Raw genomic sequence first — 20,085 nt, 5'->3', positions numbered from 1 at the left:
GATCTTGACATACATGTATTGTATAGCCCCCTGTCATTGCTGATGACTGGACAATTTAGATCTTGACATACATGTATTGTATAGACACTTGTCTATTGCTGATGACTGGACGATTTAGATCTTGACATACATGTATTGTATAGACACCTGCCTATTGCTGATGACTGGACGATTTAGATCTTGACATGCATGTATTGTATAGACACTTGTCTATTGCTGATGACTGGACGATTTAGATTTTGACATACATGTATTGTATAGACACTTGCCTATTGCTGATGACTGGACGATTTAGATCTTAACATACATGTATTGTATAGACACCTGTCATTGCTAATAACTGGATGATTTAGATCTTGACATACATGTATTGTTTAGACACCTGTCATTGCTGATGACTGGACGATTTAGATCTTGACATACATGTATTATATAGACACTTGTCTATTGCTGATGACTGGACGATTTAGATAGTGACATACATGTATTGTATAGACACTTGTCTATTGCTGATGTAGACACCTATAGCTGTCATTGCTGATGACTGGAAGATTTAGATCTTGACATACATGTATTATATAGACACCTATAGCTGTCATTGCTGATGACTGGACGATTTAGATCTTGAAATACATGTATTGTATAGACACCTGTTATTGCTGATGACTGGAAGATTTAGATCTTGACATACATGTATTGTATAGACACTTGTCTATTGCTGATGACTGGACGATTTAGATCTTGACATACATGTATTTCATAGACACTTGTCTATTGCTGATGACTGGACGATTTAGATCTTGACATACATGTATTATATAGACACTTGTCTATTGCTGATGACTGGACGATCTAGATCGAGACATACATGTAATGTATAGACACTTGCCTATTGTTGATGACTGGACAATTTAGATCTTGACATACATGTATTGTATAGACACCTGTCATTGCTGATGACTGGATGATTTAGATCTTGACATACATGTATTGTATAGACACTTGTCTATTGCTGATGACGGGATGATTCAGATCTTGACATGCATGTATTGTATAGACACCTGTCATTGCAGATGACTGGACGATTTAGATCTTGACATACATGTATTGTATAGACACTTGTCTATTGCTGATAACTGGATGATTTAGATCTTGACATACATGTATTGTATAGACACTTGTCTATTGATGATGACTGGACGATTTAGATCTTGACATACATGTATTGTATAGACACTTGTCTATTGCTGATGACTGCATGTTGCTCTCTAAATGTGTGTTTTTTTTTATACGCCCGTTTATGGAACGTATAATGGTAGACTGTTGTCAGTCCTTCATACCGTCCGTTTGTCAACCACATGTCGGACAATAACTCAAAAACTCTTTAACCAATTTGCATGAAACTTTGGTGAATTGTTTATATCTATTGACATGAGCTCCATTTCGTTTTTTATAAATTTTAGATTTTACATTTCTGATTTATGGGGTTTTATTCATTAAAAAAAGGGGGATTTTCCAGTTTTCGAACAATAACTCAAAAACACTTTCACCAATTTGCAAGAAATTTTGATGAATTGTTTATATCTATTGACATGAGCTCCCTTTGGATTTTTATAAATTTTAGATATTACATTTCCGAGTTATGGGGTTTTATTCATTAAAAAAGGGGGATTTTCCAGTTTTCAGACAATATCTCAAAAATGCTTTCAGCAGTTTTCATGAAACTTTGGTGAATTGTTTATATCTATTGACTGGACGATTTAGATAGTGACATACATGTATTGTATAGACACTTGTCTATTGCTGATGTAGACACCTATAGCTGTCATTGCTGATGACTGGAAGATTTAGATCTTGACATACATGTATTATATAGACACCTATAGCTGTCATTGCTGATGACTGGACGATTTAGATCTTGAAATACATGTATTGTATAGACACCTGTTATTGCTGATGACTGGAAGATTTAGATCTTGACATACATGTATTGTATAGACACTTGTCTATTGCTGATGACTGGATGATTTAGATCTTGACATACATGTATTGTATAGACACTTGTCTATTGATGATGACTGGACGATTTAGATCTTGACATACATGTATTGTATAGACACTTGTCTATTGCTGATGACTGCATGTTGCTCTCTAAATGTGTGTTTTTTTTTATATGCCCGTTTATGGAACGTATAATGGTAGACTGTTGTCAGTCCTTCATACCGTCCGTTTGTCAACCACATGTCGGACAATAACTCAAAAACTCTTTAACCAATTTGCATGAAACTTTGGTGAATTGTTTATATCTATTGACATGAGCTCCATTTCGTTTTTTATAAATTTTAGATTTTACATTTCTGATTTATGGGGTTTTATTCATTAAAAAAAGGGGGATTTTCCAGTTTTCGAACAATAACTCTAAAACACTTTCACCAATTTGCAAGAAATTTTGATGAATTGTTTATATCTATTGACATGAGCTCCCTTTGGATTTTTATAAATTTTAGATATTACATTTCCGAGTTATGGGGTTTTATTCATTAAAAAAGGGGGATTTTCCAGTTTTCAGACAATATCTCAAAAATGCTTTCAGCAGTTTTCATGAAACTTTGGTGAATTGTTTATATCTATTGACTGGACGATTTAGATAGTGACATACATGTATTGTATAGACACTTGTCTATTGCTGATGTAGACACCTATAGCTGTCATTGCTGATGACTGGAAGATTTAGATCTTGACATACATGTATTATATAGACACCTATAGCTGTCATTGCTGATGACTGGACGATTTAGATCTTGAAATACATGTATTGTATAGACACCTGTTATTGCTGATGACTGGAAGATTTAGATCTTGACATACATGTATTGTATAGACACTTGTCTATTGCTGTTGACTGGACGATTTAGATCTTGACATACATGTATTATATAGACACTTGTCTATTGCTGATGACTGGACAATTTTGATCGTGACATACATGAATTATATAGACACTTGTCTATTGCTGATGACTGGACAATTTTGATCATGACATACATGAATTGTATAGACACTTGTCTATTGCTGATGACTAGACGATTTAGATCTTGACATACATGTATTGTATAGACACCTGTTATTGCTGATGACTGGACGATTTAGATCTTGACTTACATTTATTGTATAGACACTTGTCTATTGCTGATGACTGGACCATCTAGATCGAGACATACATGTAATGTATAGACACTTGCCTATTGTTGATGACTGGACGATTTAGATCTTGACATACATGTATTGTATAGACACCTGTCATTGCTGATGACTGGATGATTCAGATCTTGACATACATGTATTGTATAGACACTTGTCTATTGCTGATGACGGGATGATTCAGATCTTGACATGCATGTATTGTATAGACACCTGTCATTGCAGATGACTGGACGATTTAGATCTTGACATACATGTATTGTATAGACACTTGTCTATTGCTGATGACTGGATGATTTAGATCTTGACATACATGTATTGTATAGACACTTGTCTATTGCTGATGACTGGATGATTTAGATCTTGACATACATGTATTGTATAGACACTTGTCTATTGATGATGACTGCATGTTGCTCTCTAAATGTGTTTTTTTTTTTAATACGCCCGTTTATGGAACGTATTATGGTAGACTGTTGTCAGTCCTTCATACCGTCCGTTTGTCAACCACATGTCGGACAATAACTCAAAAACTCTTTAACCAATTTGCATGAAACTTTGGTGAATTGTTTATATCTATTGACATGAGCTCCATTTCGTTTTTTATAAATTTTAGATTTTACATTTCTGATTTATGGGGTTTTATTCATTAAAAAAAGGGGGATTTTCCAGTTTTCGAACAATAACTCAAAAACACTTTCACCAATTTGCAAGAAATTTTGATGAATTGTTTATATCTATTGACATGAGCTCCCTTTGGATTTTTATAAATTTTAGATATTACATTTCCGAGTTATGGGGTTTTATTCATTAAAAAAAGGGGATTTTCCAGTTTTCAGACAATATCTCAAAAATGCTTTCAGCAGTTTTCATGAAACTTTGGTGAATTGTTTATATCTATTGACTGGACGATTTAGATAGTGACATACATGTATTGTATAGACACTTGTCTATTGCTGATGTAGACACCTATAGCTGTCATTGCTGATGACTGGAAGATTTAGATCTTGACATACATGTATTATATAGACACCTATAGCTGTCATTGCTGATGACTGGACGATTTAGATCTTGAAATACATGTATTGTATAGACACCTGTTATTGCTGATGACTGGAAGATTTAGATCTTGACATACATGTATTGTATAGACACTTGTCTATTGCTGATGACTGGACGATTTAGATCTTGACATACATGTATTATATAGACACTTGTCTATTGCTGATGACTGGACAATTTTGATCGTGACATACATGAATTATATAGACACTTGTCTATTGCTGATGACTGGACAATTTTGATCATGACATACATGAATTGTATAGACACTTGTCTATTGCTGATGACTGGACGATTTAGATCTTGACATACATGTATTGTATAGATGTGACCAGGGAAAATGCAGCTTCAGTTTAATATTTTGGACTTTAATATAAAATTCTCAATTTTGATAATTTAGACTTTATTTCTATGTGTTTTAAAATTCATTTAATTTTATATTTTCGTTTCTATTTACATTTAATATCCAGGACTTAAAATCAACATGCTTTGATATGCAATTTAATTCTCAGTTTGGACATTGAGTGACCTGTTTTATTCTATTAGCTAATTAGTGAAATTATACCTTTTTCATTATTATATATTTTTAAATATCATAATCAGATTAGTAAATTAACTTTATTCTTCAAGTTCTAAAAATAGTTTAATCCTTGTCAGTGAACAATATTACTCGAATTAATTGTTATTTGTTATGTCTATACTTGTCAATTCAATTGTGTATAAATACTTGTTTATAATTTTTATAAGCAAGATTTGGACTCAGGACTTTACACTGAACACAGTCCATCTGTAATAAAAGTATTAGTATTCCATGCTGAATTATTGGTTCATTCATCGCTAGTTCCAGAGTCTCAACAGTTAGTTTTCACCAGAGTTTCAGTGCCAAAGTTCTCATTGCTATTCACAGCAATCGTTCGTTGTGCAGTGTTCCAGCTAGGATTTGAAAATAGAGGGGCGCGTTTTTAAAAAAGGGCACTTTAGCGCGTTCTCACTGAAAAAAATCAAATACTTAATATTACCACATAATGACATATTTTTAGCAAGCATGTAAGTTAAATACTCTATACTATTACATACATTGAAAATTATGTAGATTTGGTTGTGAATTTAAATAAGAGTGCCAATGAGACAATTGTCTTTATTTCGATCTTGAGAAATAGATTAATTCAACAAATAAGTTTGTTAATTCAACTTTGAAAGTTTATTATCAATTTAACAAGCATCTCCGTATATTTCATGTTGAGCGTATCTAATAATATCAATAAGTTTGTCAAAACGGATTTCAATAAGAAAATTGATACAAAAATCGGACTTTCGAGAGCTCCGTAATCGGCACAATAATAAATTAATTCAACTTTGAAAGTTTATTATCAATTCAACAAGCATCTCCGTATATTTCATGTTGAGCGTATCTAATAATATCAATATTAAAGTTAGTCAAAACGGATTTCAATTTAAGAAAAATGATATAAAAATCGGACTTTCGAGTACTCCGTAATCGGCGGAATTTACAATAGAAGAACAATTGCGATATCTGATAGAAACCTTTCTTCTTCTCGATTTTTCATAAAAGTAAAGAATTAAATTATTTTTTTACCTTTGATGGTCATTATTCTTGAAAAAAGATGTAATAGACTGGCAAGTCTTTGATATTTTCTTCGTGTCATTTTCGAGTTGGTCAATTTTTCTTTTTTTCGTCGGCATTTTGCGTGTTGACGATTTACAATATACTATTGGAATGATTCTTTTTTAACGAACGTTATTTTATAAATAACAAATACAATAGAAATGGACATCGTTCACATTTATTTTATAAATTCTATTTTGCATCGTCAGGTGTTAAAAAACAATTCATTTAACTTGGATGTTTGGTACTTCCGGGCAAAGGGATTAGACAGGGTCGTAAATTTCACCTGATTAAGTAATTGACTCTAATCAAATAGGTGATTATATACAGGTAACAAGTGTCAACAATTTTGATCTGTTGTCTTAATGAAGTGTGTGTATAAAGAACTCAACAAAATGGCGACGATATGAGGAAAAAAGATCGTTTTTTTAAAACTTTTTTCAAAAGGGCACAGAGGGGCGCAGGGGCGCTTAAAAAAGGCAGAGGGGCGCAAAATTTCGGGGGCGGGGCGCGGCGCCCCTCCATTTCATGCTAGCTGGAACACTGTTGTGTGATCAGGTGCATCACACAGTTTCAGTAACAAGAGGCCATTCAGTCAGGCTCTTGTTACACAACCCTACAAGTCACCCAGTTTCCCCGGTGACAGATTGGTCCCCGGTGACATAGACACCTGTTTTTGCTGATGACTGGACGATTTAGATCTTGACTTACATTTATTGTATAGACACTTGTCTATTGCTGATGACTGGACGATCTAGATCGTGACATACATGTAATGTATAGACACTTGCCTATTGCTGATGACTGGACGATTTAGATCTTGACATACATGTATTGTATAGACACCTGTCATTGCTGATGACTGGATGATTTAGATCTTGACATACATGTATTGTATAGACACTTGTCTATTGCTGATGACGGGATGATTCAGATCTTGACATGCATGTATTGTATAGACACCTGTCATTGCAGATGACTGGACGATTTAGATCTTGACATACATGTATTGTATAGACACCTGTTATTGCTGATGACTGGACGATTTAGATCTTGACTTACATTTATTGTATAGACACTTGTCTATTGCTGATGACTGGATGATCTAGATCGAGACATACATGTAATGTATAGACACTTGCCTATTGTTGATGACTGGACGATTTAGATCTTGACATACATGTATTGTATAGACACCTGTCATTGCTGATGACTGGATGATTCAGATCTTGACATACATGTATTGTATAGACACTTGTCTATTGCTGATGACGGGATGATTCAGATCTTGACATGCATGTATTGTATAGACACCTGTCATTGCAGATGACTGGACGATTTAGATCTTGACATACATGTATTGTATAGACACTTGTCTATTGCTGATGACTGGATGATTTAGATCTTGACATACATGTATTGTATAGACACTTGTCTATTGATGATGACTGGACGATTTAGATCTTGACATACATGTATTGTATAGACACTTGTCTATTGCTGACGACTGCATGTTGCTCTCTAAATGTGTGTTTTTTTTTATACGCCCGTTTATGGAACGTATAATGGTAGACTGTTGTCAGTCCTTCATACCGTCCGTTTGTCAACCACATGTCGGACAATAACTCAAAAACTCTTTAACCAATTTGCATGAAACTTTGGTGAATTGTTTATATCTATTGACATGAGCTCCATTTCGTTTTTTATAAATTTTAGATTTTACATTTCTGATTTATGGGGTTTTATTCATTAAAAAAAGGGGGATTTTCCAGTTTTCGAACAATAACTCAAAAACACTTTCACCAATTTGCAAGAAATTTTGATGAATTGTTTATATCTATTGACATGAGCTCCCTTTGGATTTTTATAAATTTTAGATATTACATTTCCGAGTTATGGGGTTTTATTCATTAAAAAAGGGTATTTTCCAGTTTTCAGACAATATCTCAAAAATGCTTTCAGCAGTTTTCATGAAACTTTGGTGAATTGTTTATATCTATTGACTGGACGATTTAGATAGTGACATACATGTATTGTATAGACACTTGTCTATTGCTGATGTAGACACCTATAGCTGTCATTGCTGATGACTGGAAGATTTAGATCTTGACATACATGTATTATATAGACACCTATAGCTGTCATTGCTGATGACAATATCTCAAAAATGCTTTCAGCAGTTTTCATGAAACTTTAGTGAATTGTTTATATCTATTGACTTAAGCTCCTTCTCGATTTTTTATAAATTTTAGATTTTAGTTTTCAGAGTTATGGGATTTTATTCACAAAAAGGGGTGATTTTCCAGTTTTCAGACAATATCTTTAAAGTGCTTTGAGCAGTTTTCGTGAAACTTTGGGGACTGGTTTATATCTATAAAGGTAACCTCCCTTTACTTTTTTTAAAAATTTCTGATATGACATTGAGAAGTTATTGAACTTTATTCTTTGTATCATGGGCTCATGGCACAGCTGTTTATTGTCATAAGGTTGCTGTCTTATTGACATATACCCCACATCTCCTTTTAATCTTAATTGACATATACCCCACATCTCCTTTTAATCTTAATTGACATATACCCCACATCTCCTTTAATCTTATCTTATTGACATATACCCCACATCTCCTTTAAATCTTATCTTATTGACATATACCCCACATCTCCTTTTAATCTTATCTTATTGACTTAAACCCCACATCTCCTTTTAATCTTATCTTATTGACATATACCCCACATCTCCTTTTAATCTTAATTGACATATACCCCACATCTCCTTTTAATCTTATCTTATTGACATATACCCCACATCTCCTTTTAATCATATCTTATTGACATATACCCCACACCTCCTTTTAATCTTATCTTATTGACTTATACCCCACATCTCCTTTTAATAATATCTTATTGACATATACCCACATCTTCTTTTAATCTTATCTTATTGACATATACCCCACATCTCCTTTTATTAATATCTTATTGACATATGCCCCACATCTCCTTTTAATCTTAATTGACTTATACCCCACATCTCCTTTTAATCTTATCTTATTGACATATACCCCACATCTCTTTTTAATCATATCTTATTGACATATACCCCCACATCTCCTTTTAATCTTATCTTATTGACATATACGTCTCCTTTTAATCATATCTTATTGACATATATCCGACATCTCCTTTTAATTTTATCTTATTAACATATACTCCACATCTCCTTTTAATCTTCTCTTATTGACATATACCCCACATCTCCTTTTTATCTTCTCTTATTGACATATACCCCACATCTCCTTTTAATCTTCTCTTATTGACATATACCCCCACATCTCCTTTTAATCTTATCTTATTGACATATACCTCACATCTCCTTTTAATCTTAATTGACATATACCCCACATCTCCTTTTAATCTTATCTTATTGACATATATGTCTCCTTTTAATCATATCTTATTGGCATATACCCCACATCTCCTTTTGATCATATCCTATTGACATATACCCCCCATCTCCTTTTAATCATATCTTATTGACATATACCCAACATCTCCTTTTAATCATATCTTATTGACATATACCCACATCTTCTTTTAATCTTAATTGACATATACCCCACATCTCCTTTTAATCATATCTTATTGACATTTACCCCACATCACCTTTTAATCATATCTTATTGACATATACCCCCACATCTCCTTTTAATCATATCTTATTGACATTTACCCCACATCTCCTTTTAATCATATCTTATTGACATATACCCACATCTTCTTTTAATTTTAATTGACATATACCCCCACATCTCCTTTTAATCATATCTTATTGACATATACCCACATCTTCTTTTAATTTTAATTGACATATACCCCCACATCTCCTTTTAATCATATCTTATTGACATATACCCCACATCTCCTTTTAATCAAATCTTATTGACATATACCCCACATCTCCTTTTAATCATATCTTATTGACATATACCCACATCTTCTTTTAATTTTAATTGACATATACCCCATATCTCCTTTTAATCATATCTTATTGACATATACCCCACATCTCCTTTTAATCATATCTTATTGACATTTACCCCACATCTCCTTTTAATCATATCTTATTGACATATACCCACATCTTCTTTTAATTTTAATTGACATATACCCCCACATCTCCTTTTAATCATATCTTAATTGACATATACCCCCACATCTCCTTTTAATCATATCTTATTGACATATACCCAACATCTCCTTTTAATCATATCTTATTGACATATACCCCACATCTCCTTTTAATCATATCTTATTGACATATACCCACATCTTCTTTTAATTTTAATTGACATATACCCCACATCTCCTTTTAATCATATCTTATTGACATATACCCACATCTTCTTTTTAATTTTAATTGACATATACCCCACATCTCCTTTTAATCATATCTTATTGACATATACCCAACATCTCCTTTTAATCATATCTTATTGACATATACCCCACATCTCCTTTTAATCATATCTTATTGACATATACCCACATCTTCTTTTAATTTTAATTGACATATACCCCACATCTCCTTTTAATCATATCTGATTGACCTTTACCCCACATCTCCTTTTAATCATATCTTATTGACATATACCCCACATCTCCTTTTAATCATAATTGACATATACCCCACATCTCCTTTTAATCTTAATTGACATATACCCCACATCTCCTTTTAATCTTATCTTATTGACATATACCCCACATCTCCTTTTAATCTTATCTTATTGACATATACCCCACATCTCTTTTTAATCATATCTTATTGACATATACCCCCACATCTCCTTTTAATCTTATCTTATTGACATATACGTCTCCTTTTAATCATATCTTATTGGCATATACCCCACATCTCCTTTTAATCATATTTTATTGACATATACCCCAAATCTCCTTTTAATCATATCATACTGACATATACCTCACATCTCCTTTTAATCTTAATTGACATATACCCCAACATCTCCTTTTAATCATATCTTATTGACATATACCTCACATCTGCTTTTAATCATATCTTATTGACATATACCCTCAATCGCCTTTTAATCCTAATTGACATGTACCCCCACATCTCCTTTTAATCCTAATTGACATATACCCCCACATCTCCTTTTAATCCTAATTGACATATACCCCCACATCTCCTTTTAATCAGATCTTATTGACATATACCCCACATCTCCTTTTAATATTAATTGACATATACCCCACATCTCCTTTTAATCATATCTTATTGACATATACCTTACATCTCCTTTTAATATTAATTGACATATACCTCACATCTCCTTTTAATATTAATTGACATATACCTCACATCTCCTTTTAATATTAATTGACATATACCCCCACATCTCCTTTTAATTCTAATTGACATATACCCCACATCTCCTTTTAATCAGATCTTATTGACATATACCTTACATCTCCTTTTAATATTAATTGACATATACCTCACATCTCCTTTTAATATTAATTGACATATACCTCACATCTCCTTTTAATCTTAATTGACATATACCCCACATCTCCTTTTAATCTTCTCTTTTTGACATATACCCCCACATTTCCTTTTAATCTTAATTGACATATACCCCACATCTCCTTTTAATCTTAATTGACTTATTAAAACAATAACATTAAGTAAACAAGTTTTGATATGCAGATGATATCAGAAAAGCAATATGGTAGCGTCCATGACAATGTTACTTTTTAAAAAGTATGATTTCTATCTACAGTTATGAATTGATTTTTCTTGACTTATGGTTTGCACGTAGTTTGCATCGTGCAGAAAGAATAAGAGAGATAATAATTTTGCACTTGTATTTCTCATAATTTGTAAGTTACGTTTTATTACAAGTCTGACTTTTACTTGATAATGCTGTGTATGATTACAAATATATTTATTACAAGTCTGACTTTTACTTGATAATGCCGTGTATGATTACAAATATATTTATTACAAGTCTGACTTTTACTATATAATGCTGTGTATGATTACAAATATATTTATTACAAGTCTGACTTTTACTTGATAATGCTGTGTATGATTACAAGTCTGACTTTTACTTGATAATGCTGTGTATGATTACAAGTCTGACTTTTACTTGATAATGCTGTGTATGATTACAAGTCTGACTTTTACTTGATAATGCTGTGTATGATTACAAGTCTGACTTTTACTATATAATGCTGTGTATGATTACAAGTCTGACTTTTACTTGATAATGCTGTGTATGATTACAAGTCTGACTTTTACTTGTTAATGCTGTGTATGATTACAAATATATTTATTACAAGTCTGACTTTTACTATATAATGCTGTGTATGATTACAAGTCTGACTTTTACTTGATAATGCTGTGTATGATTACAAGTCTGACTTTTACTTGATAATGCTGTGTATGATTACAAGTCTGACTTTTACTTGATAATGCTGTGTATGATTACAAGTCTGACTTTTACTTGATAATGCTGTGTATGATTACAAGTCTGACTTTTACTTGATAATGCTGTGTATGATTACAAGTCTGACTTTTACTTGATAATGCTGTGTATGATTACAAGTCTGACTTTTACTTGATAATGCTGTGTATGATTACAAGTCTGACTTTTACTTGATAATGCTGTGTATGATTACAAGTCTGACTTTTACTTGATAATGCTGTGTATGATTACAAGTCTGACTTTTACTTGATAATGCTGTGTATGATTACAAGTCTGACTTTTACTTGATAATGCTGTGTATGATTACAAGTATATGTATGTAATGCATGGCGTTTTCCCTTATTCTTTCACTTCATTTTGTACTTGTTTGTTTTGTGAGTAGGTGATCTTATTTATGTCCTTTGTATGAAACCAGTTGCTTTTTAGCATGTAACATGTGTAAGCTATGTATCATCAAATTTCCAAAGTAATGGTCATTTTGGTGGGACAGTTGTCACAGATATTATATATCATAATAACTCTGTTTTCAGTTCAGCAGCTATCAACCTTTATACAGTTTTCCTGAGCCCTATCCAAGGGCAGTTCCCCACTCACAGACTGAGCCCTATGCAAGGGCAGTTCCCCACTCACAGAATGAGCCCTATCCAAGGGCAGTGCCCCTCTCACAGACTGAACCCTATCTTAGGACAGACTACAGTTTTCAGGTCAGAGCATCCCGCAGCTTATGTATTGGCTTCTGCTAGGGATCATGGGATTTGTTTTTCAGTTGATGCATAGATGAAATAGATTCATATTTGTATTATACATTTTTATTATATTTTTACTATAAAAATAAGGAGATGTGATATGATTGCCAATGAGACAGCTATCAGCCAGAGTTCAAATGACATGGATATAAGCAATTATAGGTCACGGTACGGCCTTCAGCAATGAGAAAACCTGTATAATTAGGTATTAAAGGCCATGAAGTCTGTTCTTATTTGATAAAGAGTAGAAGCAAATTGCAAGGAGGCAAACAGAAATCATATGTCAGAGAAAAACTGGCTAAACTAAAGCCAGACAAACAACTGACAACAAAACACAGAACACTAAAGAACAATAGGAACACTGACTAAACTAAAGCCAGACAAACAACTGACAACAAAACACAGAACACTAAAGAACAATAGGAACACTGACTAAACTAAAGCCAGACAAACATTTGACAACAAAACACAGAACACTAAAAAACAATAGGAACACTGACTAAACATAAGCCAGACAAACAACTGACAACAAAACACAGAACACTAAAGAACAATAGGAACACTGACTAAACTAAAGCCAGACAAACATTTGACAACAAAACACAGAACACTAAAGAACAATAGGAACACTGACTAAACATAAGCCAGACAAACAACTGACAACAAAACACAGAACACTAAAGAACAATAGGAACACTGACTAAACATAAGCCAGACAAACAACTAACAACAAAACACAGAACACTAAAGAACAATAGGAACACTGACTAAACATAAGCCAGACAAACAACTGACAACAAAACACAGAACACTAAAGATCAATAGGAACACTGACTAAACTAAAGTCAGACAAACAACTGACAACAAATACAGAACACTAAAGAACAATAGGAACACTGACTAAACTAAAGACAGACAAACATTTGACAACAAAACACAGAACACTAAAGAACAATAGGAACACTGACTAAAATAAAGCCAGACAAACAACTGACAACAAAACACAGAACACTAAAAAACAATAGGAACACTGACTAAACTAAAGACAGACAAACATTTGACAACAAATACAGAACACTAAAGAACAATAGGAACACTGACTAAACTAAAGCAAGACAAACAACTGACAACAAACATAGAACACTAAAGATCAATAGGAACACTGACTAAACTAAAGTCAGACAAACATTTGACAACAAAACACAGAACACTAAAGAACAATAGGAACACTGACTAAACTAAAGTCAGACAAACATTTTACAACAAAACACAGAATACTAAAGAACAATAGGAACACTGACTAAACTAAAGCCAGACAAACAACTGACAACAAAACACAGAACACTAAAGAACAATAGGAACACTGACTAAAATAAAGCCAGACAAACATTTGACAACAACACACAGAACACTAAAGAACAATAGGAACACTGACTAAACTAAAGCCAGACAAACAACTGACAACAAAACACAGAACACTAAAGAACAATAGGAACACTGACTAAACTAATGCCAGACAAACAACTGACAACAAAACACAGAACACTAAAGAACAATAGGAACACTGACTAAACTAAAGACAGACAAACATTTGACAACAAAACACAGAATACTAAAGAACAATAGGAGCACTGATTTTACTAAAGCCAGACAAACATTTGACAACAAAACACAGAACACTAAATAACAATAGGAACACTGACTAAACTAAAGCCAGGCAAACAACTGACAACAAAACACAGAACACTAAAGAACAATAGGAACACTGACTTAGCTAATGCCAGACAAACAACTGACAACAGAACACAGAACACTAAAAAACAATAGGAACACCACCAAAAAAGTGAACTTACGAGTGTTAGATGCTCCTGAAGAGTAAGCAGTTCCTGTTCCACCTTTAGTGTCACCCATCATGATGCTACACTGAGGTTGTGAGTTCCTTAGTTGATTAGGCTTAGGATTTTCCTGTCAAAGGTCTTGGTACCCTTATGGCACTCTGACTTCCTCCAATAAAAACTGGCCATCATCATAAATTGAAAAGTGGTGCAAATGGTGTTAAACACCGACAAATCAATCATTCATCAATTATTGTGTTGCTCAAGTCAAGTAAAAATGTGATAATACCTCACATTCTGTTATGTCATCAAAACCTTTCGTGGTTATTTTTAGGTAAGCATGGTATGTGCATGTGTATATTTAAATATTTTTTTAAAAGTTCTATGAGGTTCTTTTATTATTTTTTGTATTAAATTAGAATATGCAAACTGCTTGTGCATGGTCCATTAGTGAATAAGTTTAGAGAGACTGCTTTATTATAGCATGCCTGAGTCTGTAATGACCATTTTCTCCATTGCATGAGTGGATAGGGATGATTTCAATCCTGCTGAAATATAATAATAGTTTGTTAGTAATTTGCTAGACACCCACAATATATATTGTTACCCTAATCACAATGCAGTTTGATTTTAATTATTCTGTATTGCATGGATTTTGATTTTGACCTATTATAGGGAAAGTATTGACAACTTGGTGATCTCTCTCCACACCCTAATGCTATATGCTAAAACAGGTGAACTCAACAACTCACATAAACATTTTCTGTAAAAAAAACATGCCACTGTATAAAACCTCAAGTATTTATTATAGCAGAGATATGATAAGGAAGTATCATTATTTTATGTCAATTTTATCTTTTTCTTTTTTATTTGAAAAAATTACCAAAAAAAAGATGTTTTTCAAATCACAAGATACAATTACTTCAGTAACCATGGTAACTATTAAATATAAAATATTTAAAAATAAAGAATTTAGTGAGTCCTGTGGGAGAGGGTGTGTTTGTTTACTTGTATTGCATAGTGAGTTGTGGGAGAGGGTATGTTTGTTTACTTGTATTGCATAATGGTTATCTGTTGTTAATATGATAATCAAAAGATATAGTTGGTTAAGGTACTTTTTCTAATAATTGAAGTTTATAATTAACTATGTCACTCTTATTGCGTTTCATAATTACAAATTTGACGGTTTTTGTCTCACGTACGACAAAAGTTGCAGAATGCCAGATGTAGGGATTACAATCCTGCGGCGGCAGCATAAGCTATTTGTATTAAGCTTTATATTTCAGAGGCTAGTAGATCTGGAGTCTTCATACCTTGAATGCAGATGCCTGATGGGACGAAGTTTCCAGCTGTCAGTCTCAGTCTGTTGTCCTTGACCTCATTTTCATTGTTCAGTGACTGCTTGAATAAAAATAAGTTTTTTGATTTGTGAATTTCTCACTTATTATGAGTAATTATATAAATTATAGGATAACTATAATTGGTATATATATGGGTTCCTTGCAAGGTCTACATGTCCGTCAGATCAAGTGATCAAGGTTAAAGTTACATGATTAGTTCAGTTTCTCAGATACTGTAAGCAGTAGATGAACTATATTTGGTGCATGGAATGATTGTAAGGTTTACATGTCAGTCTAGCAGGTTTCAGATCTGACCTTGACCTAATTTTCAAGGTTCATTGGTCACATTAGGTTTTTGTGTTTTGGTCTGTGTTTTTCTAATACATGTACTATAAGCAACAGGTAAACTATATTTGCTGAATGGAATGATTGTAAGTTGTACATGTCTGTCTGGCATGTATCATATGTCCTTGACCCCATTGCATGGTTCAGTTGTCAAAGTTAAGTTTCAGTAGTAAGGTTCTTTTCTAAGATACTATCAGCAATAGGTCAACTATATTTGGTGTATGGAATGATTGTATGGTGTACATGTATGTCTGGCAGGGTTCAACTGACCTAGACCTAATTTTCATGGTTCATTGGTCAATGCTAAGTTTTCCTGGTTAAGTTTGTTTCTCAGATACTATCAGCAATAATGTCAACTATATTTGATGTACAGAATGATTGTAAGGTGTACATGTCTATCTGGCAGGGTTCATCTGACCTTGACCTCATTTTCATTGTTCATTGGTCAATATTAATTTCTCATGGTTTGCAATTGGTCTGTTTCTTGTATACTTTAAGCAATATATCAAATATATTTATTGAATGTAATGATAGTAAGGTGTACATGTCTGTCTGGCACTGTTCATCTGACATGGACTTCATTTTTATGGTTCATTGGTCAATATTAGATGTTCATGGTTTGGTCTGTTTCTTGTAGCAATATGTGAACTATATTTGGTGTATGTAATTATTGTAAGGTGTATATGTCTGTCTAGCTTGGTTTATCTGAACTTGACCTCATTTTGATGGATCATTGATAATGTAAAGTTTATGTGATACTTGTAGTAAAACTTTATCTTAATGATTATCAACATAAAATAAATCATGAATAGTATTGAGGTGAGACATTTCAGCTTGTGCACTCTTGTTTCAAACACACTGTGGGTTTTAGGAAAGTGTCTCTGATTTTGTGGAATACCTTCCCTTGAAAAACCTTATCTATACTTGCAATTTTTATTTATTTGTCCTTCTCTCAGTGGGATTTGAACTGATGCGTCTGTTTCAACATGACAATTGATACACATTTGTGTCCGTTTAAAACCAGCTTTTGCACTTTTTTGCTTTGTACTAATACATAATAAACTATAGCTGTAATATTTACTAGAACTTTAAACAGCAATAAGAACAGTTAAACTTGATTTTTTCCAAATTTTAATATTTATTTATACATTTTGTTACAGACCAAAGAAATGATACATAAACCAGAGAGGTCAACTAAACAGTTCATTAGTACTATGTTAGCTAACCAAGCCAAGAGCAGACAACCTACTCCTGGTTCTGTGTTTCCACCACATGGCTTAACGGTAGATACACATAGTGATCATCATCAAATGTCACAGTTTGTTAAAGTGTCACCCTCAGGACCCAGACTAGTATCACCCCCTGGTTTAGTACCAAGACAGATGGTGTCATCTGGTGGTATGACAAGACAAATGTCTCCATCTGGTGGTATGCAACAGCAAATGTCTCCCCCAGGTGGTGTACCACGACAAACAGGAGGACAGATGTATCATTCTACCACTCCCTCCATGGTACATCCAACCTCTTTACCACAGACAGCTCAGATGACTACAGCATTGCTTCAGCCACAGGTGATGACATCAGCAGGGACAGCCACAAGACGTATTCCTTCACCCAAACCTCAACATCGACATAAAGACTTCGCTCAGGTAAGTACAAAACAACATCAACACAAACATAAACATGGACACTCTTACACATATTCTCGTGTCACCTTAAACTTATCATGGACATAAAGACTTCACTCAGGTAAGTACAAAACAACAATAACACGGACATTCTAACAGACATTCTTCCTTCACCCAAACCTCAACATCCACATAAAGACTTCACTCAGGTAAGTACAAAACAACATCAACACAAACATGGACACTCTTACACATATTCTCGTGTCACCTTAAACTTATCATGGACATAAAGACTTCGCTCAGGTAAGTACAAAACAACATAAACACGGACATTCTTACAGACATTCTTCCTTCACCCAAACCTCAACATTCACATGAAGACTTCCCTCAGGTAAGTACAAAACAACATCAACAAGGACATTCTTACAGACATTCTTCCTTCACCCAAACCTCAACATCCACATAAAGACTTCACTCAGGTAAGTACAAAACAACATTAACACGGACATTCTTACAGACATTCTTCCTTCATTCAAACCTCAACATCCACATAAAGACTTTGCTCAGGTAAGTACAAAACAACATTAACACGGACATTCTTACAGACATTCTTCCTTCACCCAAACCTAAACATCCACATAAAGACTTTGCTCAGGTAAGTACATAACAACATCAACACAGACATTTTTCCTTCACCTAAACCTCAACATCCACATAAAGACTTTGCTCAGGTAAGTACAAAACAACAACACGGACATTCTTACACACATTCTTCCTTCACCCAAACCTAAACATCCACATAAAGACTTTGCTCAGGTAAGTACATAACAACATCAACACAGACATTTTTCCTTCACCTAAACCTCAACATCCACATAAAGACTTTGCTCAGGTAAGTACAAAACAACAACACGGACATTCTTACACACATTCTTCCTTCACCTAAACCTCAACATCCACATAAAGACTTTGCTCAGGTAAGTACATAACAACATCAACACAGACATTTTTCCTTCACCTAAACCTCAACATCCACATAAAGACTTTGCTCAGGTAAGTACAAACAATATCAACACGGACATTCTTACACACAAAACAACATCAACACGGACATTATTACACACATTCGTCCTTCACCCAAACCTCAACATCAAAATAAAGACTTTAATCGACAGACTAAAGATTTTGCTCTTGAAACCACAACACAAAATTAGTATGGACACTTTTATGCACCTAGACTTTGGAAGACAAGTTTCTTTCTCAAAATTGCAATAGATCCATTTTCAAGTGTCACTCTCAGGACCCAGCTGACTAATATCCACCCTGGTTTAGTACCAAGAAAAATTGATAAGGAGTCTTATGACAAAAGCTAGAAATACATACTATTTTTGGTGTTCAAAATAATAGATATTGAAACTTATTTCCTCAATCACAAGTCAGAAATACTCTACAGAATATACACACTTTGTTTGGTGAATAATAAATGTTAATATATATATCCTCAGCTTGGGGGGTCCACTTCAATACTTAATTGATAGGGGGTGCCGCTGGGGTTCTGTTACCCCACCCTTTTCATATAATTTAGATTTTAAAAATGTATACCTTTCCATATATTGCGTAGGTAAAAATGTAAACTTTTCCCATATTATTTGGGTTTCATGTGGTGTGTAATGCAAGAGTGGAATACCAAAGTGTCAAAAGAGAGAAAATTGGTTGATAAAAACACAGCTGGGAACATCAAGAAAGATGACAGACGAAGAAGTTATGGGAACTTTATTGACCTTATCATATAT

At 33.5% G+C, this 20,085-nt stretch overlaps 1 protein-coding gene across 7 annotated transcripts in view; it reads left to right on the top strand.

Moving 5' to 3' along the window:
* The window catches only part of LOC127712425 (atrophin-1-like), a 71,899-nt gene that overhangs the window by 15,500 nt on the left and 36,314 nt on the right, over positions 1 to 20,085 (top strand). For 5 of the 7 annotated variants that reach the window (XM_052218855.1, XM_052218857.1, XM_052218858.1 and 2 more), the window contains exons 4-5: positions 12,929 to 13,102; positions 17,825 to 18,313. In XM_052218855.1, coding sequence (XP_052074815.1) covers positions 12,929 to 13,102; positions 17,825 to 18,313 — 663 coding nt within the window. The remainder of the gene's footprint in view (positions 1 to 12,928; positions 13,103 to 17,824; positions 18,314 to 20,085) is intronic. The other 2 variants (XM_052218856.1, XM_052218861.1) reach the window with 1 other exon arrangement.

The sequence above is a fragment of the Mytilus californianus genome, unplaced genomic scaffold (assembly GCF_021869535.1).
Source record: "Mytilus californianus isolate M0D057914Y unplaced genomic scaffold, xbMytCali1.0.p SCAF_8, whole genome shotgun sequence".
NCBI lineage: Eukaryota > Metazoa > Mollusca > Bivalvia > Mytilida > Mytilidae > Mytilus > Mytilus californianus.
This window is presented reverse-complemented; position numbering and strand designations above follow the sequence as displayed.